Source organism: Sphaeramia orbicularis, chromosome 17 (genome assembly GCF_902148855.1).
Source record: "Sphaeramia orbicularis chromosome 17, fSphaOr1.1, whole genome shotgun sequence".
Lineage (NCBI taxonomy): Eukaryota > Metazoa > Chordata > Actinopteri > Kurtiformes > Apogonidae > Sphaeramia > Sphaeramia orbicularis.
In genome coordinates this window covers 57,673,807-57,701,288 of record NC_043973.1, presented here as the reverse complement: position 1 = coordinate 57,701,288, position 27,482 = coordinate 57,673,807, and the positions used below count along the sequence as shown (strand labels likewise).

Genomic DNA, 27,482 nt, shown 5'->3' with positions numbered 1-27,482 from the left:
GAAGTGTCATGTAAGTGTAGTATGACCTTTATGACCTCAGGTACCACGTGTTCATAATCTGCTCACCCGGATGAACGAAGGGTGATGTGTTCAAATGTCTGGAGTTGTGCATTGTCAGTGTCATACAGGAAGGTTAAAACGGCGTTGTGATGGAAACGCCCTGACGGTGACGCTGTGTGTCGACCCTGCGGTCCGCTGTGTCCTCTGTGGATTAGGGTTCTGGGAGTTGGGGGTGGTGGTGGTAGGTGGTGGGGGGTGGGGGTGGGGGGGGGGGCGCTGCAGCTTCACCTGCAGCCTGCAGAGGTCTGCTGCAGCCGGCGGCGAGGGGAAACGCCACCACTGCAAGGTCAGAGATGAGACAGAGAGAGAGAGAGGCGCAGAGGGGGAGAGAGAGGGCGAGAGAGGCAGTGGAACACACAGAGAGAGGAGAGAGTGGAGGCGTGGAGGTCGACCTGACAGGCCGCCGTCTGCTTCAACATGGATCCAGAGAGCAACGACTCGGGTAGGACGCCGCTTTTTCACTGCGCACTCACGCTGTTCGCCTTCCTTCCCTTCCCCTTCGTGTGGTGTGTGTGTGTGTGTGTGTGTCTGTCGCCTGCCTCACACACCTCAGCTCTGCGTCGCGGCAAACAGCCCAACGCACGCCACCCACCATTGATCCACTCTCCCAGCCAATCGCACGCCTGCTTCAGGGTGATTGACAGGCCCTGGGACCAGTGGGAGACCTGAGGCTGAGTTTTACCTCTTGTTGTTACGGTTTTTTTCAAAGACATATGTAGCAGCTTTTAACTCACTGAATCCATCCAACAGAACAGTTTTTATCTTTAAATAGTCTGAAAATCTATTAAATATTGATTAAAGATCAGTCAGTTACTCAGTAAATGTACAGATTATGCAGAAGAGGTGATAAATGAGCGGAGAATACTGACTTTTGGATAATTTATTAGTTTTTACACTAATACTTAGATCATTATCTAATCAGATTATTCAAGTGATCATTAAAACAGCAGTTAATCTGATTATAATAAATCAGATTAACACACATGGGTTTCTCTTAGAGATGCACGATAATTGTTTTTTTTTTTTACAACCCATACCAATAACAATAACTTCCTGCTTTCTGGTAACTGATAACTGGTAACTAACAAACCCCAATAGTTCCCATTCTTCCAGCTGTTTTCTTCTTCTTTCCAGTCAGTGTTAAACTCCGTTAATAAAGGCTTCTACTGAACCTAAAGCCTCTGTCTGCTTCAACGGACAATAGACCAAGAGGGTTCAGTTCAGACTATTTATGGACACAGACAGAATTCAGTGATGATGGACCAATGTTTTCCCACGTTCACCTATGTTCAGATGTTTGGACGTTCAGCGTTTTCAAATGTCCTTCTTCTTCTGGGTCTGGATCAGACTAAGGAAACCTGAAACCCTTGACTGACATTGGACTGATCCACACCTCTGCTTACTACTTCTTCTTCTTGGGTTTTATGGCGGGTTGCCAAGGCAACAATGTGCACTGTGTACTGGTGAAATGCACCAAATCAAATCAATTTATATTTATTATTATAGGCTGTATTTATCATTGAAAACTTTAATTATTGGAATTATCTGAATGACGTCATTTTTTAAAATATTGGACCGATAATTATTGGTTCTGTAGTATACAGCTGGATATTTGGTTAGGGTTACTCTGTGTATACCCACTGTGTGTGTATGTGTGTGTACCATGTGTGTATGTTTGTGTACCGTGTGTGTACTGTGTGATATGTGTGTGTACTCGTGTGTATGTTTGTGTTACTGTGTGTGTACTCTGTGTATGTGTGTGAACTCTGTGTGTATGTTTGTTACTCTGTGTGTATATGTGTGTGTACTCTGTGCGTATGTTTGTTGTACTCTGTGTGTATATGTGTGTGTACTCGTGCGTATGTTGTGTACTCTGTGTGTATATGTGGTGTGTACTCTGTGTGTATGTTTGTGTACTCTGTGTGTATATGTGTGTGTACTCTGTGCGTAGGTTGTGTACTCTGTGTGTATATGTGTGTGTACTCTGTGCGTATGTTTGTGTACTCTGTGTGTGTATATGTGTGTGTACTCGTGCGTATGTTTGGTACTCTGTGTGTATGTGTTTGTACTGTGTGTGTATACTTTGGTACTTTCTGTATATTTACGTCCAAACTCCGGCGTCCACAGGTGAATTTGACCATGAAGGACTCATGCGGCGTCCTCCTGCGTCGGGCAAGATGTTTGATGGCGGCAGCTCTAACGCACCAGAGGTCGTGCTGTTGTCTTTCACGCTCAGTTAACTACACCCCCCCCCCTCGCCGTTTTCTGTGCAACACACACGTTTATACTGTATCCTCTGTACGCATGAGGACGAGTCATTAACCTACAGATGGGATGAATCAGACTCAAATCTAATGGGAGGACGGGCGTCGTCCGCTCCGTGGGACGGCCGTGTCTCAGTGACGTCTGACGAGTTGTACGTTACGCCCTTCACCGTCCCAGAACCACAAACTGCTCCGTGGCACCGGTTCCTCTAATTATCCGGACCGTAAAACAGGAGAAAAAGTACTGACAAAACCCAAACCAGACCAGTCTAACCAGACCAGACCAGTCTAATCCCTGACCATGTCTAATCCAGACTAAACCAGTCTAATCCAGACCAGTCCAGTCTACATCCGGACTAGTTCTAATCCAGACTCACCAGTCTAATCAGGACTAAACCAGTCCAATCAGTCCAGTTAATCTGGACTAAAACCAGTCTTTTCCAGATCAAACCAGTCTAATCCAGTCCAGTCTAATCCGGACCAGTCCAGTCTAATCCAGTCCAGTCTAATCCAGACTAAACCAGTCTAATCCAGACTAGGGATGTAAACAATTAATGACTAACGATTAATTGTCGATAAGAATTTGCTCGATTAAATTATGAATTGTGGGTTAATTGCCCTTTTTCCGCCTGTCCACACCTGTCTGAAGGCTGTCGGTTTGTCCGCGCTGTGGCTGGGATAGGCGGTCATTGAACCGGATCATGGCGTTGATGAGTTAGATGTCTTTATGGACACGGTGGAGCCAAACACAGACCAGCCGTCTGTTTGTAGGAGCGGTGCACCCCCGAAACATACACACACAAATGCGGGTCGGTATCAGAACGTTTTCCCTGGAGCCTGGTCTAGTCTACAGTCAGTGAGACAGAAGTGGAAAATATCGTCCAGGCTCCTGATTCGGGACAGGGGTATGTAATGCATTTGCGAAGCTTCAGGAGGAAAATATAAATGATCGAAAAGTTTCACTTTCACTTTCTGCGGGGGGGGGGGGGGGGCACGGACTGCACCGTTCCCCATGTATTACCAGTAGGATGGAAAGTGACGCGCGCACGGTTACCAACCAACACGTACGCATCCCCCGGCTGTACCTGCACGCGTGCGAGTACCCCAAAAACGAAATGCACGCGTGTGCAATCCCCCATTACACACCGCCACATCAACAGATGAATTCCACAGGAAACACTGACTGTATCCAGTGGTTCAATAAATTAATCATTAAGGAATATGACGTGGTTTTTTCATGAGTATAGAAACAATATTTAGCTTTTATTCTTATAGACCCTATTGAAAAAGAAATTCAGGTTCTCAGGAAATCAATTCAATTAATCGTTAATCGATCGATAAGGGCAACCAACTAACGATTAATGAATTAATCGGTAATTTGCATCCCTAATCCAGACTAAACCAGTCTAATCCAGACCACACCAGTCTAATCCAGACTAAACCAGTCTAATCAAGTCCAGTTTAATTCAGACCAGACCAGTTTGTCCTTTTTATGGATGAACATGTTTTTTTTAAACATATATGTATTCATTAGTTTCTGTCTTTTACAGATTTAATGTCACTGTTGGAAACTGTTCATTTTTTGTAAAAAGGACATTTAGTTTAGTTTGTGTTGTGTGTTTCTATAAATGAGTGTAATTTATGTCAGCATTAACACGAGTTTCCTGTGGTTTGACAGGATTTTGTACATGTTTTTTGCTTTAACAGTTTTGAGGGATTCAGATGTGACATTTGTGCACTTAGAAAAATAGGTAAAAAAAAAAAAAAAAAAAGAAAGGTTTCAGAAGCTGCTGGTTCTGGGTCCAGTTCGGTTGAGTTCTGCACTGATGCATGTATTTTATAAAATAGGTTTTTATTGTTAGTTATTTTTTTAATTTGTGTGTATTTTGTCATTAACAGCGAGTTCCAAGTTTCAAATGAAACATACATTATCATCATCGTTATCACACTGAAAATAAGTTTCCTGTGGTTTGAAAGGATTTTGTGCTTGTTTTTTACTTTTACAGTTTTGACGGATACAGCTATGACTTTTATTTATCAAAAAAATATGTGATCTTGTGGTATATTGCGATTTGTAACAACTTATATATTTTTTAGTATGGACTTATTATTACATACATGTTATTAGTCATATTGATGTACAGCAAATGTCAAAGCTTCAAAAAGGTCACTACAGCTGTAAAAATGTAAAAGTATGCTGTGGATCTATGTGTAGGGGTGTGTATTGGCAAGAATCTGCCGATACGATACAAATACCAATACTTGATCATAATACGATATATCATGTATATTATGATACTATTACAAGGTGATATTTTTAAAAGATTATTCCTGGAAAAACCTAAAGTGCAGCATTTAGATAAATAACATTTATAACACACAGCTTACCAGGACAAAAAACCACAAATAAATAAATAATGTTTACAAACATTATGGTTTAAGAACCTGCTTAAATGTTATATTCTATTTGTGTGAAAAGAATGCATAGTGTTCAGTAGGGGTGTGCCAAAAAATCAATTCAAATAAAAATCACGATTGTAATATACTACGATTCAGAATTGATTTAAAATGTCCCAAAATTGATTTAAGAAAATAAAACAAATCCGCCAGCAGTCTGCACACCATTAGCGTGTTTAGCAGCTAGCGTGATTAGCGGTTAGGGTTAGCAATTAGCGGCTAGCATGGTTAGGGTTAGGGTTAGAGATTAGCGGCTAGTGCGATTAGTGGCCGGAGTTAGGGTTTAGGGTTAGCAATTAGCGCAATTAGTGGTTAGGGTTAGCGATTAGCACCTAGCGCATTGACATGCCATCAATGGCATTAAATGACACATGTAAGGATGAAAATGCGTACAGGTAGCACGCCAAATGCAATAAACTGGAGTCACATATAACACGATTTCATGAGGTCAGTCTGTCAGCAGACATCCAAATTGAATCGAATCATGAGATAGTAAAAGATTCCCACCCCTAGTGTTCAGTCTCTGAATTATCCAACATCAGAACATTATTTTTGTGTATTCCCAATTTTTAAAAAAAACAAACATTTGCCATCTTTCAGACGGTAAAAAGTGCTTTTACGATGCTTGAAATAACCGTTATCAGTTAAAAAAAACAAAAAACATGTATGACCTATAATATCACAATAGTACTTTTGTAGTAATCAAACAACAGAACAAAATATCCATGTGAATGAATGAATGAATGAATGAATAAATAAAAAAAATAAGAGCATGGTAATAAAAAAGAAAAACCAAAAATGAATCTCTGCCATGTCTGCATTTGAATAAATACTTAAAAATATCAATACAGTACTTTTTAATATTGATACAGTATCATGAAGTGAAATATCACAATATATTGCAGAACCGATATTTTCTTTACACCCCTGTCTATAGGTCACAAAGGATTAAAGTTGCAGGAGACTTTCGTGACGAATTTTGATCAAATCTGTCCATCCTCAGTCATATCCTCAGTATCATGAATCTGTAAGTCTGTCTGTCATTACTCAGCTGAATCTCTTGCATTACGGTGAACAGTTTCTTAGTTCCATCCACCAGAAACAAACCATGTGTTTACAAGCAGAGCCAGTCAATAACTCTGGCATCTTCGGAATTTTGTGTGACGTGCATTGTGGGAAAGGGAGGGCTCGCGTTTCCGCCTCGTGTCTGTAGCAGCTGCCGCTGGTCAGGTAGCTGCGTGAGCCTCCGTTTCCCACAATGCACGTCGCGACAAAATTCCTCAGATGCCAGAGTTCCTTCCCGGCTCTGTTTGTAAACACATGGTTTGCTTATGGTGGATGAACTAAGAAACTGTTCACTGTAATGCAAGAGATTCAGCTGAGTAACGACAGACAGACTTATAGATTCATGACACTGAGGATATGACTGAGGTTGGACAGATGTGATGAAAAATTCTTTAAAGTAAAATTAGACACTGTTTTCTGGATATTCAGTCCAAACCAGAACAGGACCAGGACCAGACTGACCTTGTGTGCACTCTGCAGAATCCCTTCGGCCTTGTCGACTTATTCCGTCTTTTTCATCTTCAGACATTTTGCAGAACAGCCTTTCCCCCCCTGTAGGTTTTATTACATCGTGTTCCTGTGTGAATAGACTTAAGTTGTTTTTTAAAGCGGCTTTTTCGGCACTTTGACTTCAGCCCAACCTGTCGCCATGGTTTACTGAAATCTGTCAAAACTGACCTAGAATTCAGAAGTGAATCATCAGCGGTAAATCTGAGCTGCAGATTTGTGTTTTCATCTTCTAGTCTTCTCTCCTCCAGCATCAACATATCAACTTTTTTTTTTTTTTTTTTTTTTAAAGAAGGAGATATTTCCCAACACGTCGACAGGAAACCTTTGAAACTAAACCAAGTGAAAAAAGAGAAGTTTAACTAAAAGCACTGCATTTTTGCCCAGGTTTTCGTCTATATTATTAAAATCTTTAGGGAGCTGCTCATCAGTTTGATAGTTTTTGAACTGAATGTGAAAAAAAACGACATTTAGAGCATGAAAATTGTTGATATTTAATGTTCATACAGTAATTAACCACTGTGTAAGATATCCCCATCATCCATAATTCATAAAAAAAGTTGCTTCTACACTTGTTTTACTTTATATTATATTATATTATATTATATTAGTTTTTCATCAGTTCTTCATAATCAGTATTTGTGGCTCTGGGGGCAACATTATATTTTATTTGCATGTAAAACTAGTTTAAGGTTATTCAGAGCAACATCCAAATCAACAAAGGAGCACTGAAGGGAACAGTATAAGATGATGTCATCTGCATAAAGAGGAATTATACAGCTGGGATGGTGTTAAGTAAAGTGGGAATAATTAAGGGCCCAATACCGAGCCCTGAGGGACACCTTTAGGGATTTTAATCAACGCTGAATGGCATTTGATGACTTTGGTGCCCCCTTCTTTCATTTTTAACTAAAAACATTAAAATGTTTTATCTATACTTTAAGAGTTTATGAATTGAAGGTGAAAAAACTGACATGTAGGGCATGACAATTGTTGATGTTTAATGGTCATACAGTAATTAACCACTGTATAAGATATCACCATAATCCAGAATTGATTAAAAAAAAGTTGCATCTACACTAGTTGTTTTACATTATATTGTATTAGTTTCTCATCAATTCTTCATAATTAATATTTGTGTCTAATATTTTAATTGCATGTAAAACTAGTTTAAGGTTATTCAGAGCAACATCCAAATCAACAAAGGAACACTGAAGGGAACAGTATAAGATGTGTCGTCTGCATAAAGAGGAATTATACAGCTGGGATGGTGGTTAAGTAAAGTGTGAATAATTAAGGCCACAGTACTGAGCCCTGAGGGACACCTTTAGGATTTTAACCAATGCTCAATGGCAATACAGTCAATACGGTGGAAGTTTCTGTCAAAGCAAATCATGACCAGTTATGTCTATATCTTTTTTTTTTTCCCTCGGATCTGATAACAAGATAGCAAAACTAATATAGATGCTGAAGAAAATGTTTAAGTTGAGCCTCAGGGTTTTGTTGCTTTGATGCCGCCTTCTTTCATTTTTAACTGAAAACACTGCAATTTTACCTAATATTTGATCTAGAAAATGAGAAAACACCTATCTATAGATCTGCTTTATGCCAAATATTTGAGTATAGTTTTAATTAATTATAATTTGAATTGTATATACCTAATATTTGGAAACAATATTCACTTTTAAAGTCTTTGAAAAGGTTTGTTAAGCATCTTTGTGTTATTATGCAATAAATTATATACATTTTTCAAAATGGAATTTTATATTTTTGTTGGTGTTTTTGTCCTTTTGTGTTGATATAGTAGGTTAAAGTGGAAAAAAATAATAGACAGATGAGATAGATGAAGTTGTGCTGAAAAAAAAGATACCAAACATGGTTATGGTGGACATTTATTTATATATTATATAATCGCAAATCAGAAGTACTTAAAAAAGGCCCAAAATAGTCTCAGACCCTTAGGGTTAATGGTTGCGAACTCTGGGTAGATTCTGTCTTGGTTCGTTAAAGCATGTGTGTGTGTTGTTTTAGGACTGAATGACTGGTGGAAGGTGTTTGATTTCCATTTGTTTTCTGTGTCTGATGTGGTTTCTGTACTTCGGAGGTCTGCTTGTACATATCGGATTCCCCCTCCCAGCCCTAAAACACACCCGTCTAAACCCCCAGACTCCTTGGTCGGTGGTAAATCGAGTCGCCGAGCTTCCTGGAACCTGCGTCTTCACCAGATTAACTGATACTCTGATCTGATGGCACATAGATCAGTTGGCATTCTGCTCCGTTAATTGGATTTTTCTGGAAACTTCAGACCCTGAAGACGCAACATGGGAAATCAGGTCATTGGATCCGGAGGATTCTGTTGACGTTTCAGCCCTTATGACCCCCCCCCCCCCCCCCAATAGATCCAGTCCTCCAAGCATATCTGGACATTTTTACAGCTCTAGGGACATTTTTTGGACCATTAGAATAATTGCTTTACATCAATACAACCTTTATAATCCCAATTGAATCAGAGACCGACTGATTATGGGATTTTTGGGGCCAATACTGATACCGATATATGGGGGCTAAAAAAGCTGAGATCCGATATATCAGCGATTAGGTGTGTGTGTGGCAAGAATCTGGCGATACGATATAAACTAGCATACTATGATCACTATATGATATATCGCAATATATCACGGGGGTATAGCGGTCCATCCTTCTCGGAGCGGGGGGGTTTAGCGGTCAGGGGGGGGGGTATCAGTCTAATCCAATTTTATGTAGAATATTGCAGACAAACAAAACATAAAAAAAAACAGCTTGTGTTTTTTTTTGTTAATCAAAAATTATGGTTTGTTTACATGAAAAGCAATGGAATTTTCTTTAAATATATGTGTTAAAATATGACGGGTACTTTTTAAACCACAACTGAGAACATTGTTTACAATAAAAACGAGTCGTACGTATCATAAATACAGCAGGATATTCTGATCAGACTAATCCATCTTTTAAAATCTTCGGTTTTGAAGTTTACAGACTTGGTTTATTATAGACAATGTAAACCAGGTTTAAAGCAAAAAAATAAAAATAAAAACACTAGCAGAATGTGTCCAAAAGTTTTTTATAGTGCTGACAGTATATTGAGTTTAGAGATAGATGCAGATGTATGTTAGAAAAGATAAAAAAAAAGAAGTTAAAAGCAGAAGGATTTATTTTAAAGGGGGTTCAACTGTGAAATAGTGATCATTTAAAACTGAAGCATGTGTTCAAGAAAGGTTTTTTATGCATTTATATTTAAGAGTTATGGCTGGAATTGGAAAAAAAAAAGTTAGGGATGCAACGGTACTCGGGAAAACGTGTACTGTTCGGTCTGTCCTGCCACCCGGACAATCCGCCCTTATGGACCGTGAATTAAGGTTTTGCAGTTGATTTGTGATGGCACTTGATATACTGCTCTCCTCTCTCTCCCTCTCGGACTCAACTCAACACACATCTGAATCTTGCACAGATTCACCATTTTTCAAACCCCGCCCGTACCTGAGTACATTAGACCCCACAACCACACCTGACCCGTGAATAAACACATTGTTTCCACAGTAACTCATTTTTTTTTTAGCTTGATTTATAGAACATTTGAGACAGTGATGGCGCAGCATGACGTACACAAATATAAAACAGACATCAGCTGCCACACCTGAACGGCAGCTCCCCTCTCACCCACCACCCACCCCCACCAAGGCCAGCCACTCAAAACCCAAACAAAAAACAAATAAATAGCAAAGAAAAACAATTCACCAAAAAAAAGTATAAAAAAATCCACATAGATAGATATATATATATATATTATATAGTATCTATATATATATATATATATATACACACACACACATTCTCACCCTTACCTGTAATGCTAATGCAGTCTGTGGATTACAATCCACAGATTCAGCCAGTTTTTCCATTTTGAAAAAGGACAAAAAATGACGTAGATATGGTCAGAAATTATAATGCCCCCCCCACCTAATTTTCATATTTTTATTTGCGTTTGTTTGCTCCAGTTTCAAACCGTCATATCTTTGGTTGTATTTGCTCTGCCAACATAAATAGAAAGTAGGAGAGTGTTCAAGTCCGCACTTTAAATGTAATGGTCCCCAGTGGTCTACATGACTGACTTCTGATGCTACGACGTGTTGAAAATGTCATGTGATTCAGTCATGGGCTGTGCACCTCTAAGGGGTTAAAAAAGGTCTTAAAAAGTCGTAAATTGAACTAACTGTAGGAACCATGTCTATGAGTGAAAAAAAACTAGTATTATAAGAATAGTAAGTATTTGGTATTTTTGTTATGGCTCAAGTTGGTGAAAAAAAAAAAAAAAAGTTAAAAACAAACTGAAAGGTCTGAAAAACCTTTGGCGTTACTATGGTCCTGTGCAGATGATTCGCTGGGTGGTTAAAGGACGTCTGTGGGCGGGACAACGGAGGGTTAACCTTTACTTCTAAACCTCTAATCAGTAACTATGGAGCCTGTGGTGTATAAATAAGACGTACGATATGGATACGATGAGGTGTTTGTGTCCCCAGGGAGCGTTGTGCTGGTGCTTTTCTGTGGTGGACTGAAGCTCTGGCTCCGTTCATTTGCGCTTTTAAATAGACGTTGAAATGAAGCCCCTGAATTAGAAATAGGAGCGTCATAAAAGTCCAAAAGGCCTCGTTCACACTTATCGAACCTTTGGATCAGAGTGGACGCAGACGCTGAAAGGCCTCAGATTGGATTTTCCTTTTCCCTGAGGCTTCCCGTCCTTGACCAGCGGCTCCGTTTCCCGGTGTTACCGTAAATGGGACGGTTTTGGGTTTTATTCAGGGAGAGGATGCAGATGCACCCAGGCCCCGCCCACAGGCCCCGCCCACCCAGACTCAAAGAGCAAACGCAACGAAAAACACAAAACATGGAACAAAAGGAAAATAATGTATGATGTCAAAACCAAAAATATATGTGAATGAAATCCAACCAAAAAACTGTAATGTCATGAAAAGAACGATGCAACAAAATAAAAACACAAGAAAGAAAAAACATGATAAAAAATGGAACAGATAAAAACACAGCAAAATAAGAACATAAGACAACAAAGAAAAAACATGATAAAAAATGGAACAGATAAAAATACAACAAAATAAAAACAATGTAAAAACAAGACCAAAAAATCTAAAAAAAAAATTAAGGAAATTCAAAAATAAAGACGAGGAAATACAAAAATGAAACAAAACAAAACATATTTTCCAATCTATCCTCTTCCTCCTCTCCCTCTCTTCTTCCTCTCTTCCTCCTCCCCCTCTTTTTTTGTCTTCCTCTTTCTCCTCCACTTCCTCTCCTCCGCTTTCTCTCGTTTTCCTCTTCCTCCTCTTCTGCTTCATCCTCATCCTCTTCCTCCTTCTCTTCTTCCTCTTCCTCCCTCTTGTTCTTCTCTCATCTTCCTCTCCCTCCTTCTTCCTCCTCCTCTCCCTCTCTTCTTTCCTCCTTTTCCTCTTCATGTTCTTCTTCCTCCTCCCCCTCCTCTTCCTTGTATCTCCTCCTTCCGTCTCCTCGAGGTCCGTCTTGTTTTCCTTTAAAGTTCCGTCCGTGTCCTCGTCCGACCCTTGGACTTACATGGTCTTATTGTATTAAACTCTATAAAAGTTTCCCATGGGGGAGGGGCTGTTATATATTGTTTTTTTTTGGTGGGGTGGGGGGGGGGGGCAGCAGATGGATGGTGACACTCTCCATTTCAGCCTCCTTTTAGCGTTCATCCTGTGCAGGTGGAGGTGGACCGGGACAGTAGATTGGCTTCATTTGTCACCTTAAGTCCATCCTCCAGGTTCATCCATGAAGGTCAAAGGACCGACCTTCTGGGACAACCGGGTCTGTCAAACACCAACATTTAGCATCAGGCACAGGTGTGTCATCTGCACGTGCTCTGTTGAAGAACAAGGTGAGGCGGTTCAATCGTCCGATTTTTTCCAGGAGATCATCTTCATTCACCGAAACATGAAGGAACGTTGACGGTTCCGTTCATTTATAAACGAGATATCGAACGTTACACAAAGATAAAGGTTTATGAGTCACTGAAGTCGTCATTTGTGGTTTTATTTTTTCATTAGCCGATCGGACGTGAACGGTGTTGAAGGCGCTGTCTGAAGTCGTCTTCATTGTGGGTCTCATCATCGTGTTTGTCTTTGTCGTCGTCGTAGCTCGTTGTTGTCATAGTCGTCTTTGTTTTGTTGGTCGTTGTTGTCGTAGTCTTTGTTGTTGTCGTAGTCATCTTCTTCCCTCGTAGTCGTCTTTGTTATTGTTGTCTTTGTCGTGGTTGTCAGCATCGTCTTCTTTGTAGTCCGGCGTTGTCGTACGTGTCATAGTCATCTTTGTCGTAGGTTGTCTTGTTGTCTTCACTTCGATGTCGTCTTTGGCGTAGTTTGCAATCTTTGTTGTTGTCATTGCAGTTGTCTTTGTCTTCTTTGTTGTCTGCTTCGGCGTCTTTGTCTTCTTTGTAGTCTTTGTCGTAGTCATCGGCTTGTTTGTAGTCATCTTCGTTGTCTGTGTCGTAGTCATCTTCTCTTCTTTGTCTTTGTCATAGTTGTCTTTGTGATAGTTGTTTTTGTCATCTTCATCGTAGTCATCTTTGTTGTCGTCATCATCTTTGTCATAGTTGTCTTCAGTTTAGTGGTTCTTCGTCCTCTTCTTTGTTGTCATCTTCATTGTCTTTGTCGTCTTTGTCTTCATCTCTTCTCGTTTTTCTCTTTGCTGCTCTTGTTGTCGGCCTGCTTTTTGAATCTTTGTCGTCGTCTTTCGTCATCTTATTCATAGTTTGTCTTTGTTGTCCCTCTTTAACTAGTTTTCTTTGATTGTTGTCTTTTCATAGTCGTCTTCGTCATCTTCGTTAGCAGTTTTCTCCAGACGGTCTTTCACTGAATCTACTGGTCGGATTTCATTTTATATTTACACGTTTTCTTCTTTGGGGACCAATGTCTACGAAGTCTATACATAGTTTTAAGAAATATTGCTTTTTGAATTTTTGACCAAATTTCTGAAATGTTCTAACTGTTCCTTTCTTCTACTGGTCACTTGTTGATGCTTTAAAACATGTCAATGGTTCTACTATCAGTCTAGTTCTGATAGAAGTCATATCTGGACTGTGATTGGATGAGTTCAGTTCTCCTCCAGTGAAGTCCCGCCACTTTCTATAGTTAGATTGACGTGCATCCAGACCACCGGACTGGAACATAGAACAGAACAGGATGGAACCACAGAGACAGAACCAGGACTGGAACAATAGAACAGAACCAGGAATGAAACTTAGAACATAGAACAGAACCAGGATTGGAACATAGAACAGAACCAGGACTGGAACATAGAACAGAACCAGGACTGGAACACAGAACATAGAACAGAACCAGGATTGGACATAGAACAGAACCAGGATTGGAACATAGAACAGAACCAGGACTGGAACATAGAACATAGAACAGAACCAGGACTGGAACATAGAACATAGAACAGAACCAGGACTGGAACATAGAACATAGAACAGAACAAGGATTGGAACATAGAACAGAACCAGGACTGGAACATAGAACATAGAACAGAACCAGGACTGGAACATAGAACATAGAACAGAACCAGGATTGGAACATAGAACAGAACCAGGACTGGACAACAGAACACATTCAGATGGTCTGGTCCACATAGAAAGATGTATGTGTAGTTTTTGGTTTTGTGTTTCAGTTAAACCTGTTTCCTCCGTCTCCTCTTTGGTCTTTTAAATCCTCCTCCGTCTCTTCATCCGTCCGTCCCTTTTGATCTCTCCATCCTCCTCCGTCCTCCTCCTCTCAGTTCATTCTCCCTGGCGGGGCTGTAATTCGCTCAGAGATGGATGGGCCGGCGCCTGTAATCTTGCCCCTCCCCCGCCGCCGCTTTGATGGATCTCCCGACTCGGCGGTGGGAGGTCATTCTCGGGCTGCAGCTCCCCCTCGGCGGCGGCTGATGAAACGCCACTGCAGAGGAGGGAGGGGGGAGTGCTGTTTCAATGCGTCTCCAAGCTGAGTGTGACCGAACTTACTGAGCATGTGCGGTAGAGAGTGAGACCCCCTGCTGGTCGAACGGTGAAGGACGACCGAGTCACCGCATGACGTTGGGTTTAGAAGCGGAGCCGGTGACGGATCGTAGAACCTCGGTGAGTGAGGGTATCGTTGGTATTTAATCTAAAACACGAAGGATTTAAGAATCAAACGAATTCAAAGGTGTGTGAACGCGAACCTTCAAGGAAAACATCTGTGGAACTTTTCACAGTTTTTGAGCCCAAACTGAAATGCTTGGATGAACTCTGAAGTGTTTCCGTTTGGTTGTGTCCATTATTGGCTGTCAGCTTTTTCCACTCAGACTTTTCATTTGTTCATGACGAAGGCAGTTAATTTAACTTTAATTAACTACTACCACTACTACTATTAAAGTGCAGAACAAGGTCAGCACATACAGCTGTGTTGTGTGTGGAGCGTCAACACCTGAGCTCCAGCTTCTCACACCCTTCCTCCTCCCCCTTCTCCTCTTCTTCCTCTTCTTCCTCCTCCTCTTCCACCTCTTCCGATTTGTCTTCCTCCTCTTCCTTTTCTCCTCCTCTCCTTCTCCTCTTCTTCCTCCTATTCCTCTTCTACCTCTTCCTCCTCCTTCTCTTCTAGCTCCCTCTCCTCCTCCTCTTCCACCTCTTCCTCCTTCTCTTCTTCCTCCTCCTCTTCCTTCTCCTCCTCTTCTTCCTTCTCCTCCTCTTCTTCCTCTTCCTATTTGTCTTCCTTCTCCTTCTTCTCTTTCTCCTCTTCTTCCTTCTCTCTCCTCCTCCTCCTCTTTTTCCTCTTCCTTGTTCCTCCTCTTCTTCTCTTCCTCCTCCTCTTCTTCCTCCTTTCTTTTCCTCTTCCTCCTATTTCCTTCCTTCTCCTCCTCTTCCTCCTCCTTCTCCTCCTCTTCCTCCTCCTCTCCTCTCTTCTCTCCTCCTTCTCTTCTTCTTCCTCTCGTCCTTGTCCTCATCTTTTTCCTCTTCGTCATTCCTCCTCCTCTTCCTCCTTCTCTTCCTTCTCCTCCTCCTCCTCTTCCTCCTCCTTCCATTGAGGAAACATGAACCCTATGGTTTCATCCAACTCTGGTCCTTTTTCCTCCTTTGTCGACCCCACATGAATATTTAAATGCGATAAACTGCGCCTCCTCCTCCTCCTCTATCTCCATCAGGATCATAATTCATCCTGAGCATCACAGGCTTTTCTCCAGCCTGCTTAAATGTTTATAAGGCAGTGCCACAGGGAAGGTGAATGTGTTGAAGACCATCCAATCTGATGCCCTCTAATCTATCTCTCATCTCTGTGCTCTATGAATAATGGGAAATGTCAGACACTGGCCTCCAGCTGAGCCTGGAGTGTGTTCTATTTATCCACTGTGGGATTTACCACCGTCTGCAGCACTTGGACAAACTAGGAGAAGACGGTGGTTTACTGGGGTTCAGTCACACTTCTGGCTTTGTCTGCGCTCACACTAAACTAGGTGGGTGTACAATTATGTGGACGCCATTAACACTTCACGAAAAAATGATTATCGTTGCTAAGTTTCCGTTTGTTGATCCGTGGTTCAGACTAAACTGTGACAGTTCTGACCTTGTTTGTTGGATTCAAACAGATCTTTAGTTCAGTTATTGACGACGCAAACCAACAGAAAACAGAGGATTAGTGGTTTTACTGTGGCTGTTTGAGTCTAAAAACACAGCTAAGCTAACAGAGCTAAGCTAACAGCTGAACTAACAGAGCTAAGCTAACAGAGGGGATTAGTGGTTTTACTGTGGCTGTTTGAGTCTAAAAACACAGCTAAGCTAACAGAGCTAAGCTAACAGCTGAACTAACAGAGGGGATTAGTGGTTTTACTGTGGCTGTTTGAGACTAAAAACAGAGCTAAGCTAATAGAGCTGAGCTAACACAGCTAAGCTAATAGAGCTAAGCAAACAGATGGGATTAGTGGTTTTACTGTGGCTGTTTGAGTCTAAAAACAGAGCTAAGATAACAGAGCTGAGCTAACACAGCTAAGCTAACAGAGCCAAGCTAACAGAACTGAGCTAACAGCTAAGCTAACAGAGCTGAGCTAACAGCTAAGTTGACAAATCAGACCTAACGGAGCTAAGTTATCAGACCTGAGCTAACAGCTAAGCTCACAGATCTGAGCTAACAGCTAAGTTAACAGAGTTAAGCTAACAGAGCTAAGCTAACAGATATGAGCTAACAGCTAAATTAACAGAGTTAAACTAACAGAGCTGAGCTAACAGCTAAGCTAACAAATCAGCTAATGGAGCTAAGTTAACAGACCTGAACTAACAGCTAAGCTAACAGCTGAGCTGACAGCTAAGCTAAACAATAAGAGCTAACAGGGCTAAGTTAACAGACCTGAGCTAACAGCTAAGCTAACAGAGTTGAGCTGACAGCTAAGCTAAACAAGAGCTAACAGGGCTAAGTTAACAGACCTGAACTAACAGCTAAGCTAACAGAGCTGAGCTGACAGCTAAGTTAAACAATAAGAGCTAACAGGGCTAAGTTAACAGACCTGAACTAACAGCTAAGCTAACAGAGCTGAGCTGACAGCTAAGCTAAACAATAAGAGCTAACAGGGCTAAGTTAACAGACCTGAGCTAACAGCTAAGCTAACAGAGTTGAGCTAACTAATAACAGAGCTAAGCTAACAGAGCTCAGCTAACAGCTAAGCTAAGAGATCAGAGCTAACATAGCTAAGCTAACAGAGCTCAGCTAACAGCTAAGCTAACATAAGCTAATCAGCTGATGCAGCACATCAACATTAAAAGACACAGTTTTTTTTGTCCACTGTTAAAATAAACATCTGAGTTTGAGTTTGAAGGAGAAAACTTGATGAAACCATAAAACAGATGGAAACTGTTTCAGTTTATTTATCCACCTTTAAGTTCAGTTTTACCATGTTTTATACTGGTTTTACCAACATTAAGTCTGTTTAAACGGTCTCTTAGTTTGGTTTTACTAAAATTTTTTCTACTTGGTTCTTTGGGCTAAATGGTTTTTGTTTTTTAGGGCTATGTTTTACATAAGAAATTGTCTGGTTGCACTTTTCAGAAACTGGCAAATTAGTCTCAAACATCAATGTAAAGAATTGTGATAAAATCGAGATTGTGATTTTATTTTTTAAAAATTGTCATATGTTTTTGTCATATCACCCCCCATGTGGACAGAAATAGTACAAATTGAAAACTCTTGGGCTATTGTCCATTTGAAGCCTTTATTGGACTATTAACGGAGTTTAACAATGACTGGAAAGAAGAAAAGAATTTGAAGAATGGGAACTATTGGTGTTTATTGGTATCGATTACAAGAAACAGGAAGTTCTTGGTTATCGGTATGGGTTGTAAAAAACAATCATCTCTAGTTCTTATTTACTGACATTAGTGTCAGGTGTAAATCCTTTACATGGCACTGACTTAACAGAATGAAAACCAGGTGTTAAAGTGAACGTCACTGTGAAGGAGTGTCAACAGAAGGCCGACCCGCTGGGAATAAACACTGAGGAGTCATCCAACAGACCTTGAGTGTTAGTTTGTCGCCGGCGTCCGTGATCGACAGCTGAACCTGCTTCGAACTGCCTCCCGCCGATGCCGCAGAACAAAAACTGATTGTTAAGCGGTATAAATTTAGATATCCGTCTGGTCGGGGCTGTGGCAGAGCGGCGGGAGGCGGTAAATTTATGGGTCATCATCTGTTTCTGTGAACGCGCCCTTCAAGGTTCAGAGGCAGGACGTGAAGATGCAAGTCAATGAGTCCAGCGCCTTAAAAAAAAAAAAAACACCCCGAGCATGAAGAACAGGCCCGTCATAGTTACCCCGTCAGTGTTTCATCACTACACTGCAAAAAAAAAAGGGCTGTCGAAAAACAAGATAATATGTTGTCATTAATACAGATGGAAAAGCTCAGGTCTTTGAGGACCTGTTCTGTGAACACTTTCAAATGCTTGAACTCTGTTTCTTGCATACTTGGAGGAAGTTAAATTGCACTAGGGCATATATCTGTGTACCAGTGACTGTCTGCAGCCTCTGCCCCTCTTTCTTTCTTTGAGCAAGGACTGACTAGTTAATTGATCAGTTGATACGCACATCTGAGCCTTTGTGTGTTTTTTTTGGGGTTTTTTTGTGTGTGGGCTTTACATAACTGAAAACTGCAAGATTATATATATATAAAGATAAAAACACTGAATCTGAGAAAAAAGGTACAAAAAACAGGTCAAAATCTGTCCATGCAGCAGGAGAATTTCACTGGACGAGATTTCTTGAATTCAGATTTTTAATCTAGAACTAAGCACGTCTGCAGATGTATGAACGCTTCAAATAAGAAATGAACTCTGAAAACAAGATACATGATCTAACACTTCGAAATCTAAGTTGTTTTTTTTAATCTGGGTAGGAACCAAATAATTTACTGTGTAATTACACATTTTATTCATAAGTGTGGAAAAGTGTATTTATCTCACATGTATATAAAATGTGCGAACCTGATATAAACTGAATTAACCCTTTCGGTCCCAGTCTTCCTCTGTTCTTGTGTATGTTCATGGGTTGGGTTGTTTTAGTTCCATATCAGCCCACACAGTGGACGCTGGTGCATCAGCCTATACACTGACACCTACTGGCCAGTCAGGGAAGTGTTTTTTATTTTATTTTATTTATTTATTTTTTTAAATAATCCAACCTAATCCAACTTTATTTTTAAAGCACTTTAACCCTAGGGGTCTGAGCCTATTTTGGCCGTTTTTCAATACTTTTCATTTTGCCTTTATATTATATACAGAAGTGTTTACTATACCCATGTTTGGTATCTTTTTTCTCAGCACAACTTCATCTATCTCATCTGCCTATTATTTTTTCACTTTAACCTACTATTAAAAACACAAAAGGACAAAAAACACACAAAAATATAAAATCTGATTTGAAAAATTTGTTATTTATTGCATAAATAACACAAAGATGCTTAACAAACCTTTTCAAAGACTTTAAAAGTGAATATTGGTTCCAAATATTGGGTATGTAAAAGTAGAATTATGATTAATTAAAACTATACTCAAATATTTGACAAAAGCAGATTTGTACATAGATGCTTCCATCCCCCTGGTCCTCTTAGTTTCCTTGTCCAGTTCAGGTGGGGGTCATCCTCACTCTTACCTGTAATGCTAATGCAGTCTGTAGATTAGAATCCACAGATTCAGGCAGTTTTTTTCCATTTTGAAAAAGGACAAAAAAATGATGTAGATATGGTCAGAAATCTAACGCCCCCCCCACCCACCCACCCACACACCACCACCTCATTTTCATACTTTTATTCATATTTGTTTGCTCCGGTTTCAAATAGTCACATCTCCGGTTTTATTTGCTCTATCAACATCAAATAAAAAGTGGGAGAGTATTTCCAGTCTGCATTTTCGAATGCAATTGTCCCCAGTGGTCTGCGGGACCGACTTCTGACGCTATGACGTGATGAAAATGTCATGTGATTCAGTCATGGGGCCGTGACCGTGGACCCTTCAGGGTTAAAACAACCACAGTAGACCAAAGTGCTGTACAGAAGACTAAGAGCACAATTAAAAATTAATAAAAGCATTAAGAAACATAAAATCAAATAAATAAAATAAGTTAAAATCTAAAAACAAAAACAAAATGTCAACATTGCAAGAGTGTTTAAAAGCCGAGAAGAACAGGTGGGTTTTAAGAAGATTTAAAAACAGGCAACGAGGAAGTCGGTCTGAAATACAGAGGCAGGTCATAACCAAGATGGCCGACAGGAAGTCAGACATGCTGAACATCCCAGGAATATCTTGTAAATCCTACAGCAAGTAATGTTCCTACATTATTCAGATTATCGGATATCCTTGGTGTGAACGTGATACCGATCCCCCTGACCCCTAGGAGAAGAACCCTATTGGTCTGGGGTGTTCCATAATATTATCACTGGTCCAAATGGGTGCACTTCTGTTGAAAAGTCAGTTTTTTGGACATTATCAGTAGATATAATTGCCAATCAAGCTCACATTTGGTTCATATCGATCATCCAAAATGAAGTTGGTGTCTATTGTACACTGTGTGGTTTATTTGCTTTATTATATTGCAGAGGATCGGGGGGGTTTCGGGGACATTCCCTTTCTGTCGACCCCTAGCAGCTTAAGCCTCGTCTGTCATTAGTGAAGACCTCCAGTATCTCCAGGTTAGGGATGCAAATTATCGATTAATTCATTAATCATTAGTTGGTTGACCTTCTTGATCGATTAATGATTAATTGATAAGTGGCGATTTTCCTGAGAACCTGAATTTCTCTTTCAATAGGGTCTATAAGAATAAAAGCTAAATATTGTTTATATACTTTATAAAAAAATTGTGTCATATTCCTTAATGACTGGTTTATTGAACCATTTGATACAGAACAGACAATGACATTTATGGAGTAGAACTAAAGACATTCAACTGAGAAATAAAATAAATGGATCTGAAGAGGGGCAGTTTAGAACAAATGGACATTTATGACTTTGCATCACTGACATGATGGAGCCAGATTTCAGTGGAGATAGTTCGGGCAGTGGCACCCCCTACTGTCGACACCACGAATTCTGCCATGGAAAAGGGCAATTAAACCACAATTAATAATTTAATAGAGCAAATTCTTATCGGCAATTAATTGATAGGCGATTAATTGTTTACATCCCTACCCTGGGTTCTAGTACAAAAACCTCCTGATAAAATCATGACGATGTTAAAGCTATACTGTATGATGTGGCATTTTTACACTTTCCTTTTGTCTCAAAATGCTCCTAATAAGTGTGTGTCAAACTAAAATGTAAAAGAAATCCACCAGGTATTGAAACTCAAAAATGTTTAATTCTCATATATTTCTGATAAAAGTCTGACCAATCATTTTAGTCGGTCTGAATAAAGTAATTGGCCGAACCTGACTGAGCCTCCTGTCAAGCATCCATTACTGCCGTCCAGCATCCGATCCATTATCGCCGCCTCACATCCGATATGTGTCCGTCTGAATCTGACACTTCACTGGCGCTGCTCCTCCTGTCACTGACCACAGTCTACTGTCTAGGATGTGTTTGGATAGAACTGACATGCACATGTGGAAGGGAAAAAACGGATTTATGAACAGAAACAACAACTGAGGGGCACAAACGGGAGTCTGATGAATGAAGGATGGAGATAAAAGTTCGGAAGTCAGCTGTACTGGACTGAACAGGTCTGCATAAAGCTCAGCTTTTCTGATGGTGGGACTCATACAGGTGCATGTACATGGGTGTGACACATGTAAGATGATGTAGGATGATAATTGTATGGACTATGAAACTTCAAAGTTCCACGGAAAATTTGCGGAGGCCACGCGTTCACAGTTTGCGCGCCCATCCCCTGGGCACCTGCAGTGAAGACCCTGACCCAGTACTGCACAGACCAGGTCTACTGATGGAACAGGAGCCGCGGGCCCGCGGCAGGTGGATGATATCTGATTACTGAGGGAGGGTCCGCGGACACGCCAAAAACGGACCGGACTTCCGCCTCTGCCTTCCTCCTCCGTTTCCATCGCGCATCAGATGAGAGGAGGAGAGAGGAGGAGGAGCCTCAGAGCTCAGGCAGAGGGAAGTGGGCGGGGCTTGGAGGGAGGCGGGTTGTTCATGTTCAAACTTTACTAAGTGCTGTGAGAAATGCCACATCGGTAGGTAGAGCTTTAAGTTTCTGGGAACGCATAGACCAGTGGTTCCAACCTTTTTTGGCCATGACCCTTTTTAACATCACAAATTTCTAGCGACCCCTGACATTCAAAATGGAGATTTTTTTCTGTTTTTGCTAAAAGTAATTTGTTTTTGATCATGTAATAGTTTGCTATACTATGTTTCAAATACAGGGTAATTTTAGAGGACATTTAGTCTATATAATGTATATTATTATGGACAGAGGCAGAAAAGCCAGGTGTAGATTACTGCACAAAGTGAGAATTTTATTTTCTTTGGTCAGTATATGTACACTGGAAAAATGCCTGTCTAAAAACAAGTAAAAAAGACTCAATACAACATATTTTAGCTTGAAGTAAGCAAAAAAAAAAAAAAAATCTGCCAATAGAACAAGTGAAAATTACCTTGAAATTTGAATTTGAGATTTTTCATTGCTTAATTCAAGACTTTTTTTGTTCAAATCAACCTTTTTTTTTTTTTTGCTTAATTCAAGATTTTTTGCTTAATTCAAGTTTTTTTTTTTTTTTTTGCTTAATTCAAACAAAAAAATCTGCCAGTGGAACAAGTTAAAATTATCTTGGTAGGATTTCTTGAAATAAGATTTTCAAGATCTATTGTCTAAAAATCAGTTCTTATATCTCACTGAAAAGTTATTCTTTAGGTGATTATGTCGTATTTTAAGTGTGCTGAGATATTTTGACTAGAAATGAGAGAAATATACTTGGTAAGATTTAGATTTTTTCCAGTGTACAGTCAGTCCAGCTTGGATTTACAAGGCTGACAATTAATACTGAACAAACAAGAACTCAAACTATGAAGTAGAAAAGCACTCGGAGAGCACAGACCTCCGCCAAGTGCAAAAATTCCCCACATAATCGGTGATACAGATCCTACATTTATTTTTTAAAATAAAATCCGCCTTCTGGATCAGATCCGGATCAGCCTTTGAAATGTGATAGAGGACCCCATTGTCAATTCCTGAGTTAAATTTCATGAGTTTTGGTCAATAATTAAGCGAGATATTGGGAAACGAAAATTTTGGCCCCGTTTACCACAATGTTAACGAAAATTTCAAAGTGATCCAGAATCCAGGATTTCTTCCGGATCACCCCCAAAAGTTAATCATTTCTTCCTTATCCCATTTCCAACAAACCCTGAAAATTTCATCAAAATCTGTCCATAACTTTTTGAGTTATGTTGCACACTAACGGACAGGCAAACAAACAGACAGACAAACAAACCCTGGCAAAAACATAACCTCCTTGGCGGAGGTAATTATGAAAGAGCTGCAGCATCTGAAACTGACCACAATGAACATTTGACAGATAAACCGAACCACAGATGAACAGTGCCAGTGCTGCAGTTTCACAACCACAGTTTGTCATGTCTTTTATGGATTGTGATTGTCTCTCTCAACTCACCATGTCTTTTATCAGTAAGTTTTTTTTTTTTTTTTTTTTTCATCAGTTACTAGAAATTTCAGGCGACCCCATTTGAAAACCAGGCGACCCCACGTGGGGTCCCAACCCCAAGGTTGAAAAACACTGGCATAGACAGACGTTCATCTGCTTCCACTTTATTCACCTTTCATTCGCATCAAACTTCTGTCGGACTTTATTAATGTCATTCATCTCCGAGGACGGCGTGGCTTCGTAGAGTCGCGTTAACAATCTGCGCCCTCATCCTTCATCCCTGGAAACGGGAGGTGAGGACGGCGCTGCAGATGGAGAACCCCGTTAAGGCTTTCATCTGCTCGTCAAAGGCCACGGAATTAATCAGGAGGACTGAGGCGCGGCTTTAATCTCGTAGATTAGGCGCCTCAGACCGGGGAGGCGCAGATGAAAGTCCATGGCGCTACCGGAGGTGAGGTTTGAGATAAAGGTGAAGCAGAGGAACTGAAGAGCAGCTCAAGTGTCTGAGAAAACACCCATCTGGGTCATGTTGGGTTTCATCAGGTTCAGACCAGGTGGGGTTTGTCTGTTGCATCACTTCGGGAGGAATTGATTTGTGTTTTTCATGTTGTATCATTGTATCACTTCTTGGCTATTTTTTTGTTGTAAATGGTAGGACCCCCCCCCCCCCCCCCCAAAAAAAAAAAAAAAAGAAAACAAAAACAAAACACACAAACAAAAAAATGTGACTGTACATCCCAAGGCCTTTATTTTAAGTAAAAGTTCTGTATCGTTATTATTTCCTTGATTTCAGTATTAATCAAAAATAAACAAAATAAGCATTAAATCAGGAAATCACAGAGTACAGATGTGTTGCCATTTTTTTTTTTTTTTTTTTGTCTTTGTCTTTTACAAATAATTCAAAACCACAACTGTCTGGTTTCTCCAAAATCTGCCTTTAAACGGGAAAGAAACAATGATTTGACATTTTATGTGATTATTAACATCAACCTCATTTGTAGCTTTAACAAAGGAGGTGGAGATATTAGTATTCATATCAGTTTATTCATACAATGAAGACTTGATTCAATGCAAATGATTAGATATGAAGCACCAATAAAGTTGATCGATTAGATTAAATTTAATATATGAACTTAACTGAGTTTAGGTGTTTAGCCACGCTCTGTGTTATGACAACGATATTAATATTTGAGTTTTGTTAAATAATCTTGTATTTATGTTTTATTGCTCTTTCTATGGCTTTAACAGACTTATTATTTTTGCCTTTAAATCACATAAAAAGAAATGTTAAAAAAAAAAGCATTCACATGAGGCCAATCTATTGGTGATAATTTCAGCTCCAAAAATTATTTATTATAATGTGTTATACTTTAACAAGCTGATTGATATTATCAATGGTTTCCTCTGATGATAAAACTTGATATTGTAAGAGATCAGTGAAAATATGGAAACACCGAATGGTAACATCTTGGCTCAAGCTGATACTTTATTTGGTTTTTTTGTTACCTTTTAACAAAGAAATCTTCATTATAAATATAAAAATAGTTCCTACTTTAAAGTCTTTCAGTCCGTCATCAAATTATCTATGAATTAAAAAAAATTCAAGCTTGATTGATGATTGTTTTGTAGCTGTGTGAACTGAAGACTAAACATGATTGAAAATATGTGTATGTCATATACAACCGGAGAAACACATTTACAATTAATATTTCACAAGAAACAAACGGAATTAAATACATTTGTATTCCAACGACGGTTGTGGTATTTATTTTAAGCACGTTAATAAATGGGTGGGTCTATAAGGGTCACTTTTATTAGTTTTATTTGTGTGTTTGGGGGAGGATAGTCTGGGTAGATGTGAAATTCTGGATCATTTTCAGAAATATTAAAATATGGGGTTCCACAGGGTTCAGTTCTAGGTCCCTCGCTGTTCTCCATCAGTATGTTGCTACTTGGTCATAACGTCAACAAACACATTTTTAAGTACCTTTTTATACTGATGGCACTCCATTTTATATTTTTTTTCCTGAGTCATCTGTAAAACCTCATGTTCAATGTATTCCATGAAAATATGGAAACACCAAATGGTAGATTCTTGGCTGAAGCTGATACTTTGTTTTTGTTATTTGTCCCTTTAACCAAGAAATCGTCATTATTTCTTTCTTATTCTCAATGAAGTAACACACATTAAAACATGAACTTTAAAAACCCCTCAAACATACACCATAGATCAGGGGTTTCAAACTCAGATCCTTGAGGGCCGGTATCCTGCATGTTTTGGATGTATCCCTCTTCCAACACACCTGATTCAAATGATAAGCCTATTATCAAGCTCTGCAGAAGCCTGATAACGACCGTCAGGTGTGCTGGAGGAGGAAACAACTAAAACATGCAGGATACCGGCCCTCGAGGGATCTGAGTTTGAGACCCTGCCATAGATAAATATGAGTGAAAAGACGTTGATATGATGATACTCAACTCAACTTAATTTATAAAGCACGTTAAAAACAACACAGTTGGCCAAAGTGATGTACACAGACTAATAAAACACATAAAATAATTCTTAAAACTGTAAATAATTAACATCAAAACAAAACTGGCTGATATCAAGTACATATCGGCTGATACCGATATTTGGTTGATGTATCAGTTCATCCTGAGTTTTCATGAGTGTTTAAGTCAGATTAACACACGTGGAAGTTCGACCCTCTTCATGTTGAACAAACCCTTCATTTGTCTGTGATTTAGTGATTTACTCCGAACTGCAATGAAATTTAAACGATATACAAACTAGCAAAAACATAAATAATAATACAAATACAAGAATCATAACAATCTTTAGACAGAAGAACAGCGCAATAGTTCCATTACGTGCCTGAAAAGGGGGGGCAGAAGTGCAACTTATTTATCCCACCCCCTCTCCCTAAAATATTAAGAACATATAGTCCCACTTCCTTTAACATTGCTCCTCTATATTTATATATCTATTCACACACACACACACACACTCTCATTCATCCATATCACACGTACATATGTTTGTACATATACACAACATACAAGTACACACACATACAAATACACATATAATCTTTTACCAATACCTTTCTTAGGTGTGCTGGTGAATAAATAAACAAATAATAACAAACTCAAAGAAGGAAATATATACATAAACAACAGTGAACATATGGTGACAATTCCTAAGCCTCATCCCTATATCTTGTGAAAAACCTGTTCTTATAAGTGTTTTTGAATTGGCTTATGTTTGACATTCCCATAGTTTTTCCATAGTTTTCTGATTCATGACACTGGAAGGCGTGGCTGTCGTCTCAGGTCCAGATCCCATTGGCCGTCTGAGTGTTTGTGTCAGATAATCCGCCCGGCGACAGCCCCGGAGGCTGCTTTGGTTGCAGGTTTTGTCTTCTTCCGTGTGTTGGATCACGTTTTGGTCTGAACACAGCGGCTGGTAACCCGAGCCCACTTCGGACCCGGCGGCGTCTCGTCTTCTCTGTCAGGACGAAGGGGTGATCCCAGGTGAGGACAGACGGGCCGTCCCATTGGCTGAGGCCGCTGCCCGTCACACAGGTGATGGAGGAGGGCGAGCCGGGATGCGGTCCGGTGGAGAACACAGGTGGATTTACATGAATGAAAGCGGACGTGGTGAACTGAAGAGGCTTTTGTAGAGAGCGGAGGACATGCCGTCTTTTTGTGTGACCGTGAGGACGGGGCATTCTGAGGCGGTTACCCGGCAGGTTCCCCGGACCGAGGCCGACGGAGCCTTTAGCCTAAACCGAGCCTCCACCCGCCCAGGCCTGCTGCCAGCCCGGTAGGACGCCCACCCCCGCCCATAACACCCCTAGGACACATCCACATTAGCACAGGGGGGTTAGTGGGTCAGGTCCACAGACCTGGGACGCGGTCTGAAACCTGCTTCATGAAACAGGACCAAACTTCAGCT

General features: G+C 40.1%; 1 protein-coding gene across 1 annotated transcript in view; it reads left to right on the top strand.

Annotated features, from left to right (window-relative positions):
• The first annotated feature begins 425 nt into the window (after window positions 1-425).
• The window catches only part of LOC115436686 (protein EFR3 homolog A-like), an 85,243-nt gene continuing 58,186 nt past the window's right edge, over window positions 426-27,482 (top strand). The window contains 1 exon segment of the mRNA XM_030159594.1: window positions 426-502. Coding sequence (XP_030015454.1) covers window positions 478-502 — 25 coding nt within the window. The 5' untranslated portion in view covers window positions 426-477.